Source organism: Stegastes partitus, unplaced genomic scaffold (assembly GCF_000690725.1).
Source record: "Stegastes partitus isolate 25-593 unplaced genomic scaffold, Stegastes_partitus-1.0.2 Scaffold823, whole genome shotgun sequence".
NCBI classification, from domain to species: Eukaryota; Metazoa; Chordata; class Actinopteri; family Pomacentridae; genus Stegastes; species Stegastes partitus.
The window spans coordinates 47,070-71,829 of NW_007578554.1; the positions used below are offsets into that span (position 1 = coordinate 47,070).

A 24,760-nucleotide genomic window follows, 5' to 3' on the forward strand; every position below is an offset into this window, starting at 1 on the left:
TGATGGTGGAACATCTGTCTACGGTTGATGGCAGCATGTGGAGCCTCCAGGACTTCAAGAGGCCACAGCGACAAAAAACGTGACAGAAGCTAAAAACACAGATCAGACGGTAAACAAAACCGACATTAACAAGCTGTTCACAGGCCAGCATGCTCTCGTCTCGATTCACTGTCTACTGTAGCGCCTCCTACAGGTGAAACTGCAGCCTGACAGGGCTCAATCGACAGATGACAGTTAAAAAGAACGTCTTGCTTTTGTGAATCAAGACTCTCCATCATTGGATCAGATGGTTCCAGATGAGCCTTCTGTCCTACCCAACAGTCCCTCTTCAGTAAAGTACAAATATCTTCTCATACCTGCGTCGAGGAGATTGTCTGGACTCTGCCATCGTCAGATCTGTGATGAAGGGAAATCATACGACTTGTAAACAAATAAACAAACAATAAAGTCCACAATTTTATTAACTAAGACGTTCACATCCAGAGAAGCAGGAGGTGGATCTACAACAACTGCACTGAATCACTTCATGTTTCAGGTACAAAAATTATCTAGTTTCATCTACAAACAGTCCAAAATTCAGTCTTTAAAGCGTCTGAGGACCTGCAGACGTCCTGATGGAGATGCTAAAAGCTCAAACATCTGCAGCAGAAGGAGTCAAAGCGTCTGATGAGCTGTGGTGAAGATGGCCAACGTGGATCCGTCCAGTGTTCCGAGGTGTCCCGTCCCGTCGTCCTTCCCAGCAGGACCTTCTGTCTTTGTGCAGTTTTTTCTTAACTTCCTTTATAAACCAGTCCGTTTCCATTCTGACCTCTGGCCGGCTCCGTCAGGTCCGGTTCTCCTGACCGGTCCAAGCGCTGAGCCCCGAGGTGAAGACTTCTGAAGGATCCATGAGCCTGAGAGCAGAGCGGCTGTTGTTGTCTGGTTGATAAAGTGTCAGTGACAATCCAGAGACGCTCAACTTTCGTTTAAGAAAAAGTCTGAACTAGAAGCTTGAACCTGAAACGAGCTGAAGCCGTTTGATTCTTTCTGCCAACATCAGCTCCAGATGCTGGATTTTTAAGGAAGATGCTTCATCAAACACTGACATTTCTGCCTAAAAAAGTTTATCATCAGCCACCAGTCTGGACCTGGTGGCACCTTCATCAGTGGGCTGCAGCGCCCTCTGGTGGACGGACACAGACATGACAGTGGTGCCTGTTTTTACAAACGTTCTACATTTACAGAACAAAACAAAAATGACCAGAAAATGTCTTTAAAAACACAAACAGCCTCCTTCAAACACAGATCCCTGACCTCCGACATGTTTCCTACTTTAGCTTCTGCTGTTTTAACACGTTTTTTAAATGTTTTTAAAGTGTTCTAATCGTTGTGACGTGAGTGTTACCACACTGTGTTTTACATGTTTTGGATGGAGATCCAGCAGGTCGTCCAAACACAATTGAAACATGGTGACCACAGATTTGAGAAGAGGTGGAAGAGCTCCTCCAATCCAGGAAACACGTGACCAGACACCAGCAGAGCACGACGCCCAGCTCCAAACCAGCACCGACCGGTCAGTCCTGACGCAGGACGGCGGTTCTTTCCTCCAGCAGCCAGCGAGCTGCGATCCTGCTGCCGTAGATCACATACGACCAGGACAAAACCACGACGGCCAGCAGGACCTGCAGGGCGGAGACGGCGCTACATTAACACATGTACATCAGGTTTTTGTCACTACTTTACAGCCACCTCATCCTCCACAGATCAGGGTTTTGAGTTGGTAGGCAGCACCAAAGGACCAAATTCTATATCATCTATAACAAGTGAGAATTTTATTGTGAGTTTGGTACATTAGAGTTTAATCTACTCAAACAAAACAGACATTGCTTTATCATGTGGTGACAAATACAACAAAAGTTTCTTTTTAAGGATTTAAAACTGCACAGTTTCGTCCACAAACGCATCCAACATGACTTAAAATTTTCCTATAATCGTCTGAAATGACTTGAAACTCACACATCTTCCAAATTTGCTTGATGCTTGCACAAAAATATCTAAAAAGGAAATTTGAAATTGAAAATTGCCCCAAATAACTCAAAGTATTCGGCACATGCCAGTTACTTTTGTCCAAAAGATAAAGTATTTGCTTTAAGCAGATTCTGTAATAATAATAGTGATAATAATGATGATCATAATGATGATGATGATGATGATGATGATGATGATAATTCAGGAACTTTTCAGATGAACCAATTACACATAATCATATGAATGTAGTAACACAGAAAACCAGGACCGGATGAGTCCACAGCTCCCTCCAGGTGAGGCCTGGTGTCACCTGTTCAGGGGTTTTAGTCCAGTAAACAAGGAGCTGCTGCTCTTCTGAAGCCTTTAGGAGATCTTTTAATGAGCGACACAGCAAAAGGCTGGAAGCTAACGTTACCCTCCTCCTGGTTAGCTGAGATTTAAACTGACCATGGAGCAGTTTATAATCACTCAGTCAGTGTTTAACTTGATTTACTACATACAAAAGCACGAAAACACCCGTCAGTTTTACTTTTCTGCTTGTTGAAGCCTCCAAAGCCAGCCTGCGACCAGATGCTAGCTGGTTGCTAACAGTTAGCAGCTAGTTCGGGTAGCATTAGCCGAACAAAACAACATTTAACTGGCAGAAGGTGAAACAAAACGCACCGCAGAGTAGATTCTGTCCAGAGCCCGTCTGCTGGTAGTCTCCATCATGTCGCTAAAGCCACGTTTAAGCCTCAAACTGAAGCCAACGCGCCGCTTCGGTTTGGTTTGTTTACGCCGCGTCTCTTCTTCTTCTTCGTCTTCCTGCGTCTGACGTGAACGCCACCATCGTGCGTTTCGGACGAACAAACGGTAGCTCAGATGTCTGTAGTTATATTAAAACTTCAAACTCCAGCCTTTCAGATATCATCTTTAGGCCGTTTAATCCCATAATGGCTTTGATGAATGATACGTTTTAAACGTTAATTGGACGCTTCGACCTCGACTTGTTCTTTCGGAGCAGCCGGTGGTTTCTCCTCCGGGCCGTCAGGGGGCAGCAGTGACAACATGGCCGACCGAGCAGCTCACCAGAACAGATGTCTCACTCCGCTTCATTTCTGGAGCCATACGAGTATAAAATGTAATTTAATTCAATATTAAATCAATACGTACAAAAATGTATAAATATCACCATGAAAAAATTAGTACGGCTCAATAAATAAATCCTGACGTCAACAAGACGCGTGAATAAACGGAATAATCGTAGATCAAAACAAAGAACATCAAAAAATATTTCTTACAATAATTTAATGTTCATTTTAAAATGGCTATTTTTTATAAAGACTCATTTTATTTACATTTCAGGGCACTTTAGTTTCGCGGGTTTGTTTCATACCCATACTGACTGACTGACTCACAGGTGTGCTTATTGATATTTAAACAGTACCGGTTCCACACAAAGTGGACTTTTTAAAGTTGTTTTGCTTTGTTTGTTTGTTTGCTTTGTTTTGTTTTGTTTTTGAAGCCTTTGTAAGTAAGCAAACAAGTAACAAAGCCGATGAATTCTGGTTCCTGCTGCCTGTCTTTGACTTTGAAAAAAAAACAAAAAAACACTTCTGGTGTAAAATGCACAGAGCGTGTTTTCATGGTGTACTGCTGCTGTGTACTTTAATCTTAGAAGGCAGATATACATACATATAAAAAGACGTGACAAAAACTAAACGTCTCCTAATTATGATTTTGAACTGAATACGATTTTTTTTTAGAACAAACAAATGAAATAACAGTCAAAATTCAAGACAGACAAGGTTAGTTATAAGTATCATTATGTTAATGATCCAAAGCCGAAATGCTGATTTATTGAGGTAAAGTTATGAAAGATTTTTTTTTTTTTTTTCAGAAAAACGTGTGAAAACAACAATCGTGACAGAAGTGGAAACGCGTGTCTTCAGCTGTGAGTGGCGCATCTCTCACTGACGATCTTTGGCTCCCAAAAAAAACAAACGGACGCTCCCATGATGCAACGCGGCTCCGCTCTCAGTCCAGCTGTGAGTCGCTGCGGTTCGGACGGAAACAATCAACACAAATGTCTACGTCTTTGACGGAACTTTGGCTCTAGACGGATCCGAGCAGCGGAGCCTGTCGCGCCGGTAAGCCCGCTCACGGTGGATGCCGCTCACGGCGCGGAGTTCGTACCGGAGGAGGAGAAAAAACCCGGATGAGAAGGTCCCGGAGCGACCCGGGGAGTCTTCTGCTCAGGTACGGACAGCTAGCGGTGCTAGCATGCTAACAGGCGATCAAACTGTGTTTCAGTGCTGCTCGTCGGGCTTCACCGTCCACCGCAGCCCCGCGGCCGGGAGCTGCTGCTGCCTGCCGCTGTTTGGAGCGGATCAAAGTCATATTTCTGAACGGATCTGAAGCATCATCTGATCCTGCCGGTCAGCTATATGCTAGCTAGTGTTAGCATGCTAGTCTGATAGTAACGAGTAATGTCAGTCACGTTAATTCTGTTCTTTTCTCTCGGTTCAGTGCTTTATGAATGCAGAAGAGACAAACATTAAAGTTTATTTGAACTTAGCATCCAGACTGACTCTAAAAACCTTAGAAGGGTGTATTCCAGTGAAGAACCGAGCTGTGCTGCCCTCAGCAGAACCTCCAGACCTGAGGCTCCAGGTGACACTTGACCTGTTGCGACCTGTAATGGGGCCGTTACGGCTCCTCATCTCCAGATAGAACACCTGCTAATTAACCTGCAGCTCAAACTGCTGCCACACAACGAGGAAGTAAAAGTCACCAGAGATCCAGCAGCTCCTGGCTCCTTCACATCGCTTCACGTGTTTGTCCGCGAGTCACGATTTAAATTTAAATTCATCAAGTCATAAACATAGGGCTCGAATGACGCAGCTGAAAGGTTCAACGTGATGGATGTTTACGTCCTGTCACTAAGGGTAGTTGCTCATTATTTTTAATAAAGATCATCAGGTTAAACGCTGGTTAGTAATTTAGGGTTATTTCTAGCCTTCACATACAGGAAAACCTTCGATGTCACCACAACAATGGAAAACACTCACATGGTCTGAACCGAGTGACCCCGACCTCCATCCTCAGCTCGACGTCAAGTCCGTTGTCAGGTGGAGGTGGTGGGGAACACAGGGCTGTCGATCATTTTAGACAACAAGTCCTGTTCCCCTCAGACTTGGTGGATGAAGCGCACCTTGTGGATGCGAACGGGCAAAGCATGAGTCAGCCTGAACGCTGTTGTGACCCGAGGAGGCAGTCACTCGGACTGCAGGCAGTTCATGTTGCACTTCACTAGCTCAACCCCCACAACGCTCTCTGCTTCCTGCTTTACAGCTTTAAACAATAAGAGGCTCCACCTGGTGGAACAACCAGGTACTACAGCTGATCGACGATACATTTTCTGACATGCACGACCTTCTTCTTCTTCTTCTTCTTCTTCTTCTTCTTCTTCTTCTTCTGCTTTATTCGTGAATATTGTTACTGGCAGTTAATCGGTTAATGAATGACCTTTAACGTGCCCAGTTGCACCACTGTCTCACAGCGTGTTTTTTCTGTTTTCCGTCCAGGTGATGGCGCCCACACGGATGAAGCTGCGCGTCCGTCGCCGTGACAACACGGCTGCAGCTGCTACAGGTGACGAAGAGAGGACGAGAGATAGCGGCGGCCACAGCAGCAGTCGGAGGAAAAATGCCAGCAAAGCCACGACTGCTGCCGCTGCCGCCGCCGCTGCATCTCCTCCCACCTCCTCCACCTCGGCGTCAGCACGGGCGGTGATGGCGGCGGATGAGGCGTCGCCCGACTCCAAGTGTCCGATCTGCCTGGATCGCTTCAACAACCTGGCGTACCTGGACCGCTGCCTGCACCGCTTCTGCTTTCCCTGCATCCAGGAGTGGTCTCACAACAAGGCCGAGTGTCCGCTCTGCAAGCAGCCCTTCGCCTCCATTCTGCACTCTGTCCGCGCCGAAGACGACTTCAAGGAGTACACGCTGCGGCCAGCGCCCGCCAATAGCAGCGTCGCTGCCACCGTGGCAATGGTGGCGGCGATGGCGTCAGCAGCGAGGAGCGACCATCAGATGAGGCTGATGCTGAGGAGGCACAGGGTGGCAGACGGAGGAGAGACGACCACGAGGAGGCGGCGGAGGGAGAGGGGGGGCAGAGGGGGAGGCAGGAGGGGGGAGGAGAGGGCGGGGGTGTGGGAGTGGTACCTCGACTCGCCTCCTCTTCCTCTCCCCCCCCTCCCTCTTCCTCAACGTCCCGTTGCCACCGAGGACAGCGAGGACGGAGACGAGCTGGAGGAGCAGAGGCTGAGGGGCGGAGCAGATCTGGCGGAGCGTGGCGTCATATTCGAGGGTCTGACGGGCCTTGGGGGGGCAGTGGCTCCGGTGGCGCCTAACGACAGGGCGTCACGGCGGCTGATGACCCGCTTGGCAGCGAGGCAGCGGCTTCAGCGAGAAGGTGGAACTGTGCGGCGGTTGCGGGAGAGAGAAACGGTGGCTTTCCGTCGCGCCCTCTACCGCTGTGGCATTCGAGTTCGTGGTGTTGCCGGTAACCAGGGGCAACAGCAGCAGCGCGACATCACAGCAGAGAGTTTTCGTCGGAACCCCGCCCACTTGAACAGACTCCGCCCCTGGCTGCGTCGGGAGCTCACGGTACTATACGGAGCACACGGTTCACTCGTTGACATTGTCCAGCGCATCATCATGGCGCAGCTCGCTCGCCACGGCCTGGAGGACACGCCCACCATAGAGGAAGAGCTGCGCCCCTTCCTGTTGGCCCGCACCGAACACTTCCTGCACGAGCTGGTCAGCTTCGCCCGCTCGCCACTCAGCCTGGACAACTATGACCTGCAGGCAGCGTACGAGCCGCCAGCCGCCGCCATGGAGCTGGACGGGATGAGCAGCTCCTCGGACAGCAGCTCCGTCATTGCGATCTCGGAGGGCGAGGACGAGGAGCGGGCGGAGGAGGGGCGTGGGGACGGAGCCAACGACGATGTCATCCAAACTGGAAGCTGCCTAAGCCTGTCGGGCTGGGATGACGAGACTCCGGGCCCCTCCTACTCCACCGCTGAACCCTCCTGTTCGCTGTCATTTAGCCCCGCCCCTCAGGAGCCAACCAATGATGAAGGAGGAGAGAAGCGGGTGGAGGAGGAGGGGGAAGAGGAGTGTCTGATCGTCGGCTACAAGAAGCCGATCGCAGAGCGAACCCCTGAGTTGGTGCAGCTGTCGTCTGACACCGAGGAGGACGAGGAGAAGAAGAAGGAGGAGATGCCTGAAAAACCTCCCCCCCTTCCCTCCACCGCTCTTCCCCCTTATTTACCCACAGTCCCTCCCTCCACGTCTGGCGTCTACAGAGACGAGCAGGACGGTGAGAAGGACGGCGAGGTGGAGGCACGGCACTCACGTGCACGCACGTGGTCGGGAAGCAGCAGAAACTCGGTGTGCACGCTTAGCCCGGCGACACCTGGAGAAGGTGAGCGGCGACGGGAGCGAGTGAGCTGGAGAGACAGGAAGCAGCCCGGTGGCGAGGCGGCGAGAGAGAAGAGGAGGAGGAAGAGGAGGAGGAGAGGTCGGGAGAGGAAGAGCGGCACGCTGTACAACCCCAACCGCTCCATTTATCCCGCCATGATGCGCCGCCGCTCGCACTCCCCCTCGCCGTTCCGCTCCAGCGCTGAGTCCGGCTCGCCGCCCGACTCCAGCTGGGAGTACCGCTGCTCCCAGGTGTCCCCCCTCACCTCCTCCGTCTCCTCACCCTCCTGCTCTTCGTCTTCGTCGCCATTCTGCTCCTCGCCGCCACCGTCATCGCCACCGCCGCCGCAGACCCCGCCCTCGCTCTCCCCCAGCAGTAGCACTCACCACGGAGAGAAGCCCGGCGGGAAGAGAAAGTACAAGAGCCGGCACCTGGACAGCGAAGTCAAGGATCCAACATGGAGGCGGAGCGGCAGCCATCACAGAGACAGGAGGAGGGAGAAGGAGAGGAAGAGGAGGAGGGGAAGGAAAAGGAGGTGAGGCACAATTACCCACGATGCACTGCTTCATAAATGACAAGTTACAAATAATCAAGTTAATGTGCTTTCTTACTGTTAGACGCTGACTTAACATTCACCAGACAGATACTAGACGTTGAACCGTTTCCATGTTCCAGCTTCTCCAGACTTTTCGTCTCTGCTCATCATCTGTAGAAAGATGTTCTACCATCAGATGTAGAAAGATGTTCCACTGTCAGCTTTTTTTACAGGATTTGATCAATGTGGACGCTTTAGAGGTAGATTCATAACTATACGTCACAAATGATAACATGCCTTTCAAAGGGTTTCGGGGTTCAGAGGGCTTACAGCTGATGTTGTGAGACGACATCCCGACGACAAATAATTTTATCATCCACTTCCTCTTTGTCCTCACCACGTGTTGCCGACTGAAAAGAGGACAAAGAAGGAGACATTTCATATTTTGTTGTTCAGGTGTTTCACTGTTGAAAGAATCAAAAGTTACCTTTTGTTTTTCATCCATCTTCCAGCAGCAGCAGGAGGTCCAGAGAAGACCGAAGTCCCAGCGTGGAGATCATCTACGAGGGCACCATCACTTCGGAGGCAGCGCAACCTCGAGCCCACAAACGCCGCCGGAGACGCCACCGCGGGCCACAGTACGGCAGGTATAGCATGTAGCTACAGTCTGTGTTAAAACCTGAATGTAGTCATCATTGGTGAGTTTAGCGGGATCAATCCCGCACTTACGTTGCTGCGAAGCTGAATCAACTTTCTGAACTCGTCTCTTTCAGCTCTCCGGTCATCATCACCCTCGACAGCGACAGCAGCCACGAAGACGCCAACGTCAACAAAAACCACATCAGCAGCAGCAGCAGCAGTCCACTCAGCAGCCAGCAGACCGTCGATTTCTGCGACCTTCCTCCTCTGCCATTGGTGCACTCAACCGGAGTGGGCGGGGCTTTGGACGCTGAAATCGGCGAACTTCCCGTTGACATCCTGGATCGAGGATCTGATGGCTCGGAGAGCGAGTCCAAGGGTCCGATTGCCATCGATAACAGCGACAACAGTGATCGGGACGTGGATGTGGAGAACGTGGAGGAGGGCAGGGCTCTGCTGGGAGGCGAGAAAGCAGCGTCGACAAACAAACATGATAATCAGCCAACGGAAGAGCACAATGACATCAACAAACGAAAAGCCCCGCCCTCCGACTGCCACCTGCTCGCCACCATCCTTGACGACCTGAAGGGGATCTCGGCGCCAAAACAAAACCATCCGTTGAACTCGGACTCACCCGACGCCCGGAGGAAGCGCTGCAGGGAGCCATGCGAGGTCCGTCAGAACCAGGATATCTGTTCGGCTGAGGAGCAGAATCGGGGCTTTGACCTGCCCATGTCTTGCGCCTCCATTCCCTCACCATCTCCTCTGAAGCGCCCGACAGAGTGCCAGGTCCGAGAGGAGAGCCAGGACGTCCCCCCGCTGCTCAGACAGGCCAGTCCGGTCCGACCATACAACCGAAACACTCCGCCGCCGCTCAAACACAAAGACGCTGGGAGTCCTCGCCGTTCCACCGACTCACCCGGTGAACTCCACCTTCATCATGCCTCCGAACCCGTCATCCCTCCTGTTCTGCTCAGTCCGAATCCCATCGACTCCTGTTTGGCTGCAGAGCTGCCGAACGACAAACAAACCATCCCGCCCATTTCGACGCTGAAGAGACACTTCTCGAATGCTTTGGCGTCGAGAGGTGAGCCGAACGCTCCCTCGAAACTCATCCATTCCAAACCTCCCATCGACTCCCATACTTCTTTTGGAACGAGCCCCTTATCTCATCCGGACTTCAGTTACTTCCATCCTGCAAAGTTACATTCCAGCCGCGGTGACACCGTGGAAACACCTTCGCCTGTTGACTTGCATCCTGTGAATTCTTCTGTTGATTTCCATTCAGCCAACACCGGCTGGTCCAAAGAGAAGCCGGCTCACACTGACTCTACCTCCGGAGGTGGCAGGAATAAGACGGTGAGCCCGGCCGTAGACCCCCATCCTCCGCCGGCAGGTTCTGGTGTTTTCTCAGGAGTCAACTCGAAAGACACGTCGCCTCCTGCTTTTGTTTCGTCCGTCGGTTCCAGGACTCCCTCCTCACCCGTCGACTCGCTCTGTTCCAGTAAAACAGAGAATTCGTCAGAAAGGATTTCACCAAAAGCAGCTTCCGTCGACCTTCATGCTGGGAGTCCAAACTCTACGACTGACCCTTGTCGTTCCACTGCAGTTTCAGAAGGACTGAAGCCATCGTCAGCGGTCGATCACGAACAAAGTCGTTCTGAGCCGCCACCCGCTTGCTTGAATTCTTCTTGTTTTGACGGACACTTGAACCACACGGCCTTACCCTCGTCTCCCGCCGAACACACCGCCAACTTCCACACATCTCAGTCCACCGCCGACTCCAGACCTCAGAACCACTTTGACTCTCAGTTTCCGGTCAAACTCTCTAAGAGGGGCTTTCCGCTCCACACTGACAATCACGTCGCATCCGCTGAGAACCAGCACAACTCCTCTGTCGACGCCTGTTCGGACTCTCAGTCGCCCGAACGCTCAGATGGCGGCGGCGGCATCTGGAACACGTAGGACACGCTAACACATCTGTAAAGAGAAATTCAAATGTTTCTGAGGACTTAATGGAGGAAATGTGAGGAAATAAATGTTGCTTTTTACTGGTTTTCTTTATGAGCAGAATTGAACTCATTGATGGCCATTTCATCACCACCGTCTGATCAAAGTGTGTCTGCAAGGGACGGACGTAGTCGAAATTTTCAAACAGGACTGGGACAGTGTGATTCGATTCTTTGGATATGGTTTTAAAATATTTATGCTTTTTGTCATTTCAATGAGACGTTTTGTTCGCAGCAGGAAGCCACGAAGAGTTAAACGATGAGAAGTTTGTAAAAATGTTGATTTTTACCGTCGCACTGATGATAGCGACTGGTCACTGAAGGTGCTCCCAGTCCGAGGAGACCGACACGACAGAAAAACCAACGTTAAAGGATGATCGAAACTGTAGCTGTAGTCTGAAAGAAATTATGTGAATGAAGGGATCAAGATTTGTCTTGTGTAGAAACCAGATTAACGAATAAAAAGTCTGCTCACATGACTCTGAAGACACGATTAAAGAGTGACATCCAGCTCCGCTCTCACCTGTCTGGTTGTAAATGAATGAACCTGTTCTGTACGAAACAACACCGAATTAAAGTTTGGTCAGAAAGTGAGTTTTGGTCCCTGAGTGTCCGATAAACTGATTAGGACTCATTGACTTAATTAACGGGACGATTTGTAACCGCTGTCGTTACTGTGAAAATGGCAAAAAGTCACTTGCTGCAGCTTCTTAAACGCGTTTCCTGCTTTTGTTTGTGTTGAGTTTACCAGAAAACTAGAAAAAAGTCTGTAAATAATGAAAACAATCTGACACCGCTGTGCACAAGTACTCAGTTACAAGTAAAAGTACACGAGTACAATCAGGAAAATGTCGAAAAACACGTCTTCTGACTGTTAAATGATTAAACCTTTAGATTGTGATTACTTGGGCGTGAACATAAAAGCATAATTTTCTGCTTTGTCGTTTTATGATTTTAGAAAAGACGCCGGAGTGCAAAGTGACAAACGGTAAATAGTTAAAAATATTAAAGGAAGAGCAGAAAATCTCTCCATCTGTGAAGCTCAAAGTCGCTGCCGATTGATTTTCAGCCAATCAAGTGATTAATCAGTTCTTAACAAAATAATAATTTATAAGCTCTTATTGTTTTTCTTCCCAAAAAAAATCCTAATTAGTACAGTAACTGAAGCCGTCACAGAAATAGGCTGAAATAAAACACTCCGGTGCAGTAGCAGGACTTCAGCACTGTGCTAAAGGGCAGTACTTCAGTAACTGTACTGAGCTGTATTCCACCGCTGCTCCGTCGGTTCTTGTTTTAGTTTTGATTTTTGGTTTTTTATGTCTTATTTCACTAAATTAGAATTTAGAAAATTTTTATTTATTATTGCTTTTTTCAGTTTCTCGTTATTTAAGTGACTGTTGTGAGTTTGGTCTTTTCTTTAATGGACGAATATGAACACATCTGAGGACGGCTGTAGGTAATGGATGGACGGATTAAAGTGGGACATTTAGGGAGGAAAAAAAACACAAATTTCAGAGGAAAGAAATGATTTTATATGAGATCAAAGGGATGATTTATGAAAAAAATAAATCTCATATTTGTGACAAAAATTTCAAGACAAAAAGAAAAGTGAAAAAACATGAAAATAAAAAGAAAAACATGTTATGAAATTAAAGTGGTAAATTCATCAGAAATCTATGAGAAGAATCTATATATATTTATAAGGAAAAAACGTTGATAATCTATGAGATTAAAATAATACATTTATGAGGAAAAAATACACTTATTTATAAGAAAAGAAAAATTAATTTCCAGGAAAAGAAAAATCCCAAAAAGGTGGTATATTTATGAGAAAACACTCCCATAAATAAGGAAAAAGAAACGTGGATATTCTGTGTGATTTACATGGTACGATCAGTTTAAAGAAATAAAGGACATAAATACAAAAAGCATGAGAAAAAATGAATTCTATGAATGGAAACGTAGCTGTTACATTTGGATCATCTAGAAAATCTAATGATTCTATTCTTTAATAAAGTTTGTGTGATTTAAATGATGAGCATTATTTTCATGAACAACAACAAACGTGTTTAGTTAAACTGCAGTGTGTGTTTCTCACCAGCAGGTGGCGCCACCAGGAGGCTTCTTCTCCGTCTGCAGACTGAGCAGGATGACGAGTGCGAGGAGAAGAACTCTGAGGTTTCATCACTGATGAAGGAGTTCAGGGTTCAGCGATGGACCCAAAGACAGACCTGATGTTTCTGATCATTTATTCACGTTAAACGCAGCTGTCGTGATGAAGTCAGACTGAAACATGCAGCAGAGAAGAAGTTTAAAATGTGTGCATGTGGACATTTCAGCTTCAAAACAAAGCTGGAGAAGCGCTGGTTAGAGTTCAGGTGGAAGAAACAGCATTGTTTTGCAGAAATGTGGTGAAAACTGTCAGAAGTTTGAGAAATTTTGCAAAAGAAAACAAAAATACTTGAAGTTCTGATTATAGCTTCTGCCCAACAACAGCGTTTAGGAGTTTGTAAGACTGAAGCAGTAAATGTGCGACATAAAACTCGAATATTTGCTCAAGGTTGTTATTGTTATTCATTCACAAGAGATAAATATGAAATTCTTTGAGGCTATCGTCACACATTTACGAGAAAATAAAACAAATTTACGATATTACTAAAATATTTTGTATAAATAAATAATTTCAATAAATAGGAGCTGAATTCGATCGGTGCCATTAAAGCAGCGCCACAAACAAACAAGAAACGAAGTGGTTTAAAGAGTCAAGCTGAGGAACAGAAAACATCAGATGTAGTTTCATGTTTTACTGGTTTTATGCGTCTAAGCCGGAGCACCTTTTTGTTCTTCAGGAGCTTTTCCTGCTCGAACCAAAACTGCAGGTTAAAATGTGGATGTAGAATCATCCACACGCAGATTGTAGTCCGAAGAAAAGAAACGTCGTTTAGTGATTTGAGTGGGTTTATTACAGGATTTTGTGGCGTGTGCAGGTTTAGATCCACCAGCAGGATGTTTGCCATCTGCTTTGTCACTTTTTTTATTTTATTTTTTTGTAATTTTTCTACTTTGCCATAAAAAAGAAAGAGATGATGTGATGTAGAGAATCAAACGTTTTCTCACACGTCTGTTTTGTTCTCGTCACACGTTTTTCTTTCTTTTCTCTCAAACTGAAAACTAAGAGTGTGGCCGTGGACGAGCATCGGCTGAAACGCCCCTCTCTCCCTCCCTCCCTCCCGTCAGGCCACGCCCACTTTCCAGAACACTGGTGGTGGGCCATTGTTAGCACTGTTGCCGGGCAACACGGCGCACCGTTGTCAGGGACAACCAGCCTCTCCGTCTGTGTGATCGCGGCACCATTACCGAGACGAGGAGCCCACGCACACACACAGCTTCCATCTTGTGGCGGAGAGATTTCACACAAACACACAAAAACATATTGTTCATTTTCATGCCTCCCCCCTCCTCCCCCGTCCCCCTCCCGCACGCATCATCACCCCCGTATGATGCAATCACCTGACATCCATCTTCCCTCCGCCGATCACACAGCCGCAGCTCATCTTTGAAATGCTTTATTATAATTCAGCACATGAGGAGGTCACAGAGACGGAACACATGAGGAGGAGGACAGACACACAAAACAAACGCCCCCTTCCTCGCCCGCCTCGCCCGGGAGGGAGCGCTTGGTTTCAGTTCCCACAAACAGGAACATTTTCCTCATGGTACTCGAAAATAAAACCGGTTTCCAACACGTCTGCAGATGCACAAAGTCTGACACAGTAGCAGGAAAAATCAGAACAACGGAAGGTGAACTTCACAAAAACTGACCCGTACAGCGGTTTCTCCTGGCCGTTCAGGGTTGGCGCTGTTGTTCCCCCAAAACCGGGCTAACGGGGTTCTACGGGAGCAGTCGGAACATGCATCAAAACGCCTTCAAATGTCTGCTTAATGTTGCTTTAATCAGCTCCATGTGAAAAACTGAAGCCTCGTCCAGGTTCCTCCAGGAAAGGCCAACAGGGTTCGTGGAGCTGCCACTAGGGGGAGTACTGCGAGGGTAGAGCAAACCTCAAAACAAGAATTGTTTCAGTCCTGGAGCTCAATTTGGGAAGAAAATGTTCCGTTTGATGTCAACACCAACATTGAGTTATCACATCACCAAAGGTTGACGGAAAGAGCAGAATACTTCCTTAATTTCTCAGAACAGTTTTCACGCTTGAGCTGGTTTTCGATTATTTTGAAAAAGACTTAATGCACTTCGTCAGACACTATCGTACGTTTTGCAAACGAGTTCTAATTAAGCAGCAACCTCCAGGGCTGGAAAATAAAAAGACAAAGACTGCACCTCCTCAAATGTCCACTTGGTTTAGTTTTAAATGTTTTGCTTCATGCCGTGTTGGGCGATCCGGAAAGTGTCTGTTATTCGTGACTCCACCGGCGCATTCTGAAGTATTTGAAAAGCATCGTGGAAATGACAAAAAAATGTAAATCTTCAATCTCTCAAAAGAGCACCTGAGGTGGTTTTTCGACTTTTTCAAAAAGAGTTAATGCGCCTCAAGTGTGACCGAAATACCTTCTTCTGAATAAGTTCTCATGAAGCGGAAAAATGTGGAGCCAAAAGCATCCACTGGTGAATTCTGAATAAAAGTTATGACCCTCGTCATGAGCCTCCGGCGCTGAAAACTAAAGAGCCAAGAGCTGCAAAGTCCACTTGAAGCTGGTTTCATTCCAGAAGCCCGTTTTGATGTTGTGTTTGTGTGGAGAGCAGAAAATGTGGTTGACTTTCTCCAGACACCACTCGTGTTTCAATCAGCTTGTTTTTAACTAGTGTTAGAAAGGATGAACAGAAGCAGCAAAATCTGAAAAAGAATGTTTTCATCACGTTTTTATGCTCACTTGATGTGATTTTTGCCTTTTTGAAGAAGAATCGATGCCCGTAAAAGGAAATAGAAACACTTCTCTGAGTCTGTTCTGATCAAGCTACAACCTCCGTAAACCCCAAAAAGTGTAGTTCCTCAAATGTCCACTTGAGGTTCCAAAAGATCTGTCAGACCAGCCTCTGGTGCTGCCACAGTGCCATGTTGACCGGTCTGACTGCCCCAACATCTGTCTTCATATACCGATGATGGCGTCCGAAACTTGGACGTAAGACATTAGAAAAAAACGGCATAAATTTAAAAAAAAAAATAAACAGAATTCCACTAAAACGTTTTGGCACCAACTCGAGGTGGTTTCTGACTTTTTCTGAAGAATTAAGGATCTCTCACCTTTTCTGAATCGGAGGCCTTTCACCGTTTTCTCTCGCGGACAGACAAAGTTTGGTTTGTGTCTTCTTCGCGGTTCTTTGGCGGTTGGCACAAAACCGGTTTTGTTTCCGGCTTCGGCAGCGATGCATCGATAGCGCCACCTCCTGATGACGCTACGCAGCCTGGCAGTAAATGGAAACATTTCTAATTCACATTTACTTTTTTAGTTTTTTTTTTGTCACATCTCAGAATTTTGCTTGAAATTCGTCTGCCAGTCATCAGGTTACCAAACGTTAACATCTCAAAACAAAACCGTTTTTAATGAAGCTGCCTGAAGAACTGAACTCTAAAGTTAAAGTGTGTACAAGCTGTCATAAATCATGTCGGTGTCATGTCAAAACTACACCCACAGACGTGTTGGAAATGACGTTTTAGGTGTGGAATGTTCTGATCTTGTCTCGTTCTTTTCGGTTCCTTTCAGTCCCAGAGTTCAGCTCAGAACCTCAGAGGATCCCAAGGTTCTCATGCTGGTCCTCCCGTTCTGTTTCCTTTTGGTCACCACTCGGTACAATGAGCACTGATACAGGAAACTGGTTCTGAACTCTCTTTGAGGTCCTGCAGAGGCGTCTTTAGACTTTAGAACATTTGGTGCCCAACTGAGAGCCAACATTCAAACTCCACCAACACAGTGTGTTTTCTTTTCAAATAAAACACCAATCTCAGTGAAGACGGAAACTACAAACTCTCCACTGCCACCTGTCATGCAAATACAAAAGTGAGTTTTTCCAGTTCAACTGTAAGTGTGACTGCGCCCTGAGAACTTTCCGTTGAGATCCAGACAGATAAAATAAAGTTGGACGACTCCTTTAGGCAGCGGAGTGACTTAAACACCAGATTCCACAGGAGGCAGATCAGCTCTGGACCACGTAGAGAGTTGAGAAGCAGATCGTGTCGTACCAGCCCAGTAAAAATCAGTCAAGGTGCCTTTTAAAGTTCTTGAGGAGGAGGTAGACAGAAGAGACAGATAACAGTGAAGTGGTAGTTGTCGTCCTACTGTGGTGAAGTTGTAGTCCTTAACAGTCCTGGATCACGTCCTGCTGAGGTCAGTTTGTACTCCCTCCCTGGTCACGTCTGTCCTTTGAGGTTTTGGTCAAACTAATCATTTCTGTGGTTGAGTCCTGAATCTTCCTGGTTTGGCTACAATGGGGTTTTGCTAGGAGGAGGAGGAGGAGGAGGAAGAAGAAGAGGAGACAGTTCATCACAGGCGGTGGAGGCCAAGTTCAACGCATGGTGGAGATAGAAGGATTCTCATTGTACTGACTCACGAGTGTTCACAACGCAAGGCGACGGCCTGAGTAGAGTGGTCAGCAATGATACAGACCCATCAAATTTGGGTTTACATTTGCTCTTCTCAGTGCTAAACTAAATGAATCTGCAGTTACAACTTGGTTGTTGATGTCAACGCTGCTCACAGTCAGAAACGGGAATTACTACAGACACCCTCCTCAAATACTTAAGACCTTAAACACTGAGTATCTACTGAGTCTGACACTCATTATTGTCCTAATGCTAATTAAATGTGTGTCTGACACTGAAATAACAGTGCTAGCTGCTAAATTTGGCATCCAAACACTGATGGTTGCGGTTTGACAACATAAAACTGATCAATATTCAGCATAAAACTCAACAAGTAGGCCCGAGACCTACCGAGGCTACATGAGCTACATCAGGCTGAGGTATAGAGGTCCATGTTTCGCTCTGTGCTTGGCTACACTCTTCACAACATTCATGTGTTTCATAACCGGAACAAACCCTGTAAAGAGGTACCACTTTCCCAAGTCTAATATCTATGGGTGAAAGCCAAGTGGCAACTTCTGGAGCTGAAAAATGTAGAGTTCATGTTGTGTTTTACAACCCTCAAAGTACCTAATGTTCTTGACTTTCTTGCATACCGCCGGCTCATTTTGAAATATTGCACAAGAAAAAGTTGATTAAAACAGTGAAACTCAAAAGAGAACTTCCTCAATTTTTTACACTTCCAAAAGCAGTTACTATGCTTCATGGGAGACGGAAATAACTTTCCCGAATAAGTTCTGACTGAGCAGCAACCTCCAGGGCTGAAAAATGAAGAGCCAAAAACTGCAATTCCTCGAATGTCCACTTGAGGCTGACTCCAACACAGAGTCAGTCCACGCAGACCGCCATGTTAAAATGTCCAACTTTGCAGCAGAAATAAACGTGTTTATAGCCTGGTACAGGAACCAGTTTTGGTCTCAAGAGCTACTTTCACTATTCCCGACAACTGTACAGGGAGCAAACATTTATGTAACTCACACACTTTAATTGTATTGAGGCATAAAGTTACGCATCATTCTAACATGGGGCGGGTTTAAAACAATGACTGTACGGAGTAAGGCAGCTAAAGGCTACTGCTGACGTTGAACTGTCTTTTGAACCCACAATGGTAACCGTAGATTTTCGATTTTTGAAGTCGCTGCGGACTATGTCACATTTTGTTGCTCTGATTGATTGTACGTCTATCAAAGGCAATCCAGAGATATTCTGGTCCGTGCCTGCTGACAACATCCATTAGAAAAGAAAACCAAACCAACGAGTTCCAGACTATTTAGTATTTTTTTAAGAACAGCCTCCAAACGCTACTTCAGATCCTAAAAGCAAACATCAAAAGCGGAACCTGTGGACCTTGTCACTGCTTTCCTTGGTGTGGCACCACTGTTTTTAGCAAATACTCCTGATATGAGCTACTGGTTTTAAGGAGTTTTTCTTGTCATAGACCCACATCTTCATGTTTCAAGATTAACATGCTAGCTAGCCTTTGTGATATCATCCCTATGTGTCGGTTGTTGGCTTTTGTTCTGTGCTGCACAGCTAAAGTGAAGCTAATCAAGCTAGCTAGCTAAGGTGCTACAATACATAGCTTGCTTATTTAACATTAGCGTCCACTGGGAAGCTGGCTAATACTCCCGATATAAGCGATGGGCTTCATCCTGCTATGAACCCTTTTGTTCTGAGCTGCACCGCTGAGGCTAAGACATTACAGATTACTTGGTGGAGCGTTTGCCTTATGACACACAACTTGATATTTTTAGTGTAGCAGGTTGCTGCTTTGGAGGACGACGGGGTTTTAAAAGGGTAGCCTGATAGCCAAAGTCTACATCTGGTGAGTCAGACTACTAGCCAGTTAGCCATAGCATGCTAACACGTGAACGCCCTATGTGCAGCTGTTTAAGAACTGGGTTATGGATTTGCCTGTGACCAAACTGCCTCCTCCTCTTCTTCTTTCCTGCCGACTCCTTGTTCCAGCTGAGGTGGGATTTGTCGTCTAAAATCGTCTTACACTCAGTATGACACTGTAATCTTGTTGCATCTGGTTCAGGTCCAGAAGCTGTCGCCCTCTTGCTGATTTTGTAGTCCGTGTGTGATGGTGACTCCTGTTTCTGCCCTCGAGCTTGTGACTGTGTTGGCGGAGGGAGGGCTAGAAGAACCAACGAAAGGCTTCGCCGGTCGGGACGGACGGTGGCCGCTAAGAAAAAGAGACAAGAGAAGAAGAAGAACAAGCGTGAATGAAAATCGTTAGAGCTTCCAGCCTGTCTTGTTGAGGATGGATCACTCAGATCAAGCAGGTCTATCCTCTGGGACCCATGAGTCACCACTTACTGCATATTAAGCGCGTCATCATTTGTCTTTAGGGTGGCAGAGAAAGCTGATTTATCCTGCAGCAGATATTAGCGACAGCAGAAGTGTTGGAGGTAATTGCAAGGCTCCCCAGCCCTGGTGGTACCGGCATAATGTGGAACCATGTTTTAACGAGGACTTACTTACAGCAATTTGTCAGGAAACTTGTCAGTAATCTACTTAATTAATCGACAACAATTTCTTTGGTTCCCTCATTCTTGGACCGTCCCTTTACAGACAACCGAGTCGGAGCACATCGACAGCGGCGTCACTTTGAAGTTTGGTGGTCAGTTTGTTCAGGATCCGGCGACGCTAATATTCTGTCTGAAGGCACGAAGAAGAAAAACTACCCAGGATGCTTTGCTGCTCATTACACAAAGTAAACTTTGTGAGTCGACTGTCAGGTCGACATCAAAGAGAACGCAAAGGGGATGAGGCAAGAGTGTGAAACCACCGAACGCTGTGTGTGTGTGTGTGTGTGTGTGTGTGCAGTGCTGTCACTTGCCGTTAGCCTCCGCAGGTCCAATTAGCGTGTAATTGAGGCAGATTATTGCTGCTAATTCAGTGTCGTACTCACACACACAGTTTGAGTTTCAGTGTGTCCTCGCGGCACACGCGTGTGCACATGAGGGAATAATTAGTGAGCGTTTGTACAGATTCCCACTGGAAGAGTGTGTGTGTTAGCGTGTGTGTGTTAGTGTGTGTGTGTGTGTGTGTGTTAGCGTGTGTGTGTTAGTGTGTGTGTGTGTGTGTGTTAGCGTGTGAGTGTGAGAGATATATAGAGTCATCATCGAGGTCGAATGCTGGTGTCAATGAATTATTGATCGTCACTAATTCTTGTTGCGCACAAACACACACACACACACACACACACACACACACACACAGTAGTAGATAACATAAATATTCTCCCCCTCTGCCCGACTCGTTTATCGCTGTGAATCAGTGGAGAGTTTGTGTGTGTGTGTGTGTGAGTGTGTTGTGTGTGAGTGTGTTGTGTGTGTGTGTGTGCGTGTGTGTGTGTGTGCGCTGGCAGGCTGCCAGACCTCAGCAGGGACCGAGCTCTCGCTTTTCACCACCCACCATCTGCACAGCACTCACACAGACACACACAGCAGGTGAACGATGCCTCCAGCTCAACACACACACACACACACAGAACAAAATACATACACACAAAGAAACACACACACAAAAAGAATACATGCACACACACACACACAACTTAAAGGTCCCACATTGTTCCGCTTTTCAGCAAATTACTTAAAGTCTCACATGATCTCAGAATGTGTTTTTCAATTTTCATATCAAATCAACACAGAGATGCCGCTGGCCCCGCCCCCTGCTGCTGGCCCCGCCCCCTCAGGAAGACGACTCTCTGTGCATGACAGACCACAACAATGAGTGTGAGAGCTGGGCTTTCTATCCTAACCTTGTCTCTGAGGATCATTTTACATGAAGTGTGTGTGAATTGTCCGCAGTCGGTGTTTTTAACTCTGTTTTGGTGAGTTTGTCAGAATCAGTCCTTTAGCTGCAAAGTGGCTGATGGTTAGCACGTCGTGTAAATGTGCTGCGCTCCAGTCGCTGTTCCATCCTGGTTCTGCTGTCTGACTACTGGTTTTAATTAAAGTTTCCCCAGCTCTCTGACACACCAGCAAAGCTAACGTTAGCCACATTAGCTGCACAACATGCCAAGGGTCTTCCCATTGCTGTGGGGACATTTCCATGGATTATACCAGTAATCCAGAGGCTGTCCAGGTCCTCAGATGCTGGCAGTGCATGAGGACTTGTGTTCACTCCTGCAGCCAACAGCAGAACATTTGGTTTCGCAGAAGCTTGTAAAGTCAGGAGTCTACGTAGTTATGTCGGGACTTGACGCATGACAGGAGGACACCATGTCGAGTCATCTCTCCACAACTTTTAGTTTGTAACAACCACAAAACACAACGAAGAACGGTTTTCACTGTATGGGACCTTTAAGGGAAAGTCTGTGTGTGTGTGTGTGTGTGTGTGTGTGTGTGTGTGTGTGTGTGCTCACCTCCAGCACCCCTCCTCCTCCCCCTGGTTTCTTCTTCAGCTCTTCACACTTCCTGAACTTGCAGATCTGGTGACCCGTCTTCCTGTTGCGGCAGGATGAGCAAACGCCGCAGTTGATGAGCCGTCGGCACGGCCCGCAAACGCCGCAGCGCTTCCTCTTCCTCTTCGCCACCGTACCCGACGACGAGGACGACGAGGACGACAGGGACACGCCCCCCGCGGTCACCCCGGACGACGAGGGCGAGGAGGACGAGGGGCAGGGGGAGGAGTTGGCGTGCTGCTGGCAGTCTGTTATCGGCCGCTGGCCGCCCGTCATCTGAAAAGCGCTGCTGGCGTCCGAGATCCCGCCCCCTGCCGACCCCATCGCCATGACGATGACCCCAGGGGGTAATCCCAGCCCCCCCAGGAAGCTGCTGCCCATCACCCCTCCCCCGTTGCAGCTGCCACCCTCTGATAGGCCCATCATGTCCGCGTGGGTGTGTCCCTGCTTGTTTATGACGCCACAGTCCGTCCCGCCGCTGTAACCGGGCAGGAAGTTCCCATTCGGGGCCATGGGGTGATGGTGCGACGTCCCCTGTGTAACAGGAAGTGAGGCGGTGTGTCCGGGTTTTTCAGCTCCTCCCCCCTCACTGCTCCCTCCACCCCCGCCTCCTCCCGAACCCCCGCCACCCGGGTGCATGCTGGTACTGTGCGGGTGCGAGGAGGTCATGTGGCCTGGCGTTGCCGAGGGGTGGTGGTGGTGGTGCGTCGGCGCGGTCGCCACAGGTTTGGGCCGACCCCAGAACATGGTCGCCGGATGGTTCATGTTCATGTTGTCGTGGCAGCCCCAGGGCCCTGTCGCCATGGCGCCCAGCCTGGCGGCGGCAGGAGGAAAGATGGGGGTAGCGGCCGCCAAACGGGCCGCCAGCTTGGCGGACTGGGGGAAGTTTGCAACGTTCATGTTCATGTTGACGTTGGTCTTGTAGAAGCTGGCGATGGACGAGCGGTAACGATCCATCTCCGTCGTGTAGTCCAGCATCGGCGCCAGGCTCGACACCTGCAGCAGACGGCAACGTTAACTCACTGTGCTCAACACAATCAATAATCATTGGAATGAACCACCGGCATACTGAGCAGGAGAATGACCTGCTCTGGAAAACGTATCATTGAAAGCATGACTTGAGACCTGCAGCAGTTTCAACAGGACGCCACCAGAACTATTCTGACTCATTAACACTTTCAGATCCTGAGTTCAGTCGCACCTACTGGGAACCAAAGGGTCCTAGTTAGGCCACGTTTCACAGCCTGAGCATTTTCCAACCACAAGAACCTCTTTCAAGGAGAAAAAAGCTCACTCAAAGGACCTGTGAGCGATCATGAAAAACCAGCAGCAGTCTGCTTTAGTCTGGTGCCGCCATCCGTCAGCTTACCTCCGACAGAACTGGAGTTACGTCCAGTAGCTGCTATTAGCTTTGGTGCGCTCAGAGGTAACGTAGAAGCTGTTGGACCCTGTGAACGCCTGAACGGAGTTCCTGCAGTGGAAAGACACCTGCTGAGGCTGAATGAAAACTCACCTGTCCCTGTCCACTGTAACCGTGGTGATTTGGGTGATGGTGCGAGGAGGCGGAGCTTCTCTGGAGCATCGAGGTGAGGTCGCTCTCCACGCACACGCCGCTCGTCATGCCCGACATGACCTGGCGAGCGCTAACACACACGCATACACACACACGCTGGCCGGCTGACGACGACGGCGAGCTGTCAGATGTCTGCAGACGACACGTTTCGCTCTGTGGATGGAAACAAACACTCTTTAGAGATTTACTTCTGCAGGTTACAATCACAAGCAAACGGCGTGAGAGACAGGAACCCTGCATGATGTGACACTGCTTCTGGACGATTAGTTTAAAAAAAAAAAAAAGAGAGAGAGAGAAATAAGTCCTCGTATATTTTACCTGCTGCAGCGCTGACCGTTCTGTACTATGAGCATCACTGCTACCTGAGCATGGCTACATCTAACATGTGTCGTATGTTGTCGCGGAGTCCCTGTTTAGCTTCAAAACTCTCATCAAAAGTCCATACCAGGGTTCCTATTATCTTCTTCTGTGTGTTGCCATTTTCAAAATCAACACGAACCACCTTCGGGGAGCAACCTGACGTAGCCGATTTCAGGAAACACAAATGAGTCAGAGGGTTTTTCTACCGACAGCGGAGTCGCAGTGGGATGAAGTCACGAAGTGCCACAGGAGACCGTCATGGTGCCCCTTTCACTTAGCGCAAGCCAAAACTCCACCGCTAGCTTCTCCTGCTTTCTGTGCATTTAGCACCTGGAGGTCACAGCCTACTACATGCAATAAGGCTGCTGGTCCATTTTAATGATGCCCACCGCATGCAATGCTGCCCAGACCAATTTCACCTGAAGACCACCTCGTCCTTGGCTTCGCTCCACCCACAGCTACTGAGATCGATTTGAAGAATTAAGCATTTTTCTTGGGTTGAAGGCTCGTAATCTGAGGTGAGTAGGACGAGGGTCAACCCGGGCTCTGGCCAGAGGTCATGAAGCGTCCCATAAGTCTTAGTCATGGTGCCCCTCTCTGAAGTGCAGCCAGACCATTCTGCACCACAGAATGGACGGAACAGAACCAGAGGACCGTATGGAAGCTCTCCTGCCTTTTCTGGCTGCACAGCTTTGCTGCTGTCCAACCAGCTCCAAGTTGAAGGTCTTATCAAATTGACTGTGCGATCAATCGGGAACCTGTGGCCGACAAAAAGTTAACCCGGTCCTGTCAGGAGTTTGGATCCTAGTTCCTGACCCGGCCTGGCTGCCCTGGATGCCGCCCTTGGCTCGGACTGACCTCTGACCTCGCGGGCGACCTGGTCCGCTGCCTTTTGTGCCGCACAACAATGTGTGAATGAAAGCGAGCGGAGGATGTGTGTGCGCAGCCAGTGTGGAAATGTGTGTCGGTGTGCTCGCCTCCCCTCACCGCCTCCCTCCCCCCACCGACTCCCCCGAGGCGTAACTAATTACCCTGTCTGGTCAACCGGGGCGGCGAGCTCCGACAGAAGGTCACGGTGGCCACCGGCCGCGAGGGGAAATCGGATCTCCCACGCGACACATTAACGCCTCCCCCCTCCTTCCTCCTTCCTCCTCCTCAAGA

The 24,760-nt window shown here is 48.3% G+C and overlaps 1 protein-coding gene and 1 long non-coding RNA gene across 2 annotated transcripts; one reads left to right on the forward strand and one right to left on the reverse strand.

The window, feature by feature from the left end:
- Nucleotides 1-443: 443 nt before the first annotated feature.
- LOC103365248 (uncharacterized) lies at nucleotides 444-3,015 on the reverse strand. Its single transcript, XR_520596.1, has 2 exons — nucleotides 2,671-3,015; nucleotides 444-1,661 (listed from the first exon to the last, which is right to left on the reverse strand). It is a non-coding gene; the product is annotated as an uncharacterized LOC103365248 (long non-coding RNA).
- Nucleotides 3,016-4,155: 1,140 nt separating this feature from the next.
- Nucleotides 4,156-11,250, forward strand: LOC103365249 (E3 ubiquitin-protein ligase Topors-like). Its single transcript, XM_008292649.1, has 4 exons — nucleotides 4,156-4,245; nucleotides 5,574-8,008; nucleotides 8,521-8,655; nucleotides 8,782-11,250. Exons 1-4 carry the CDS (start codon nucleotides 4,156-4,158, stop codon nucleotides 10,610-10,612), a joined length of 4,491 nt encoding a protein of 1,496 aa, XP_008290871.1. The 3' UTR covers nucleotides 10,613-11,250.
- Nucleotides 11,251-24,760: the final 13,510 nt, after the last annotated feature.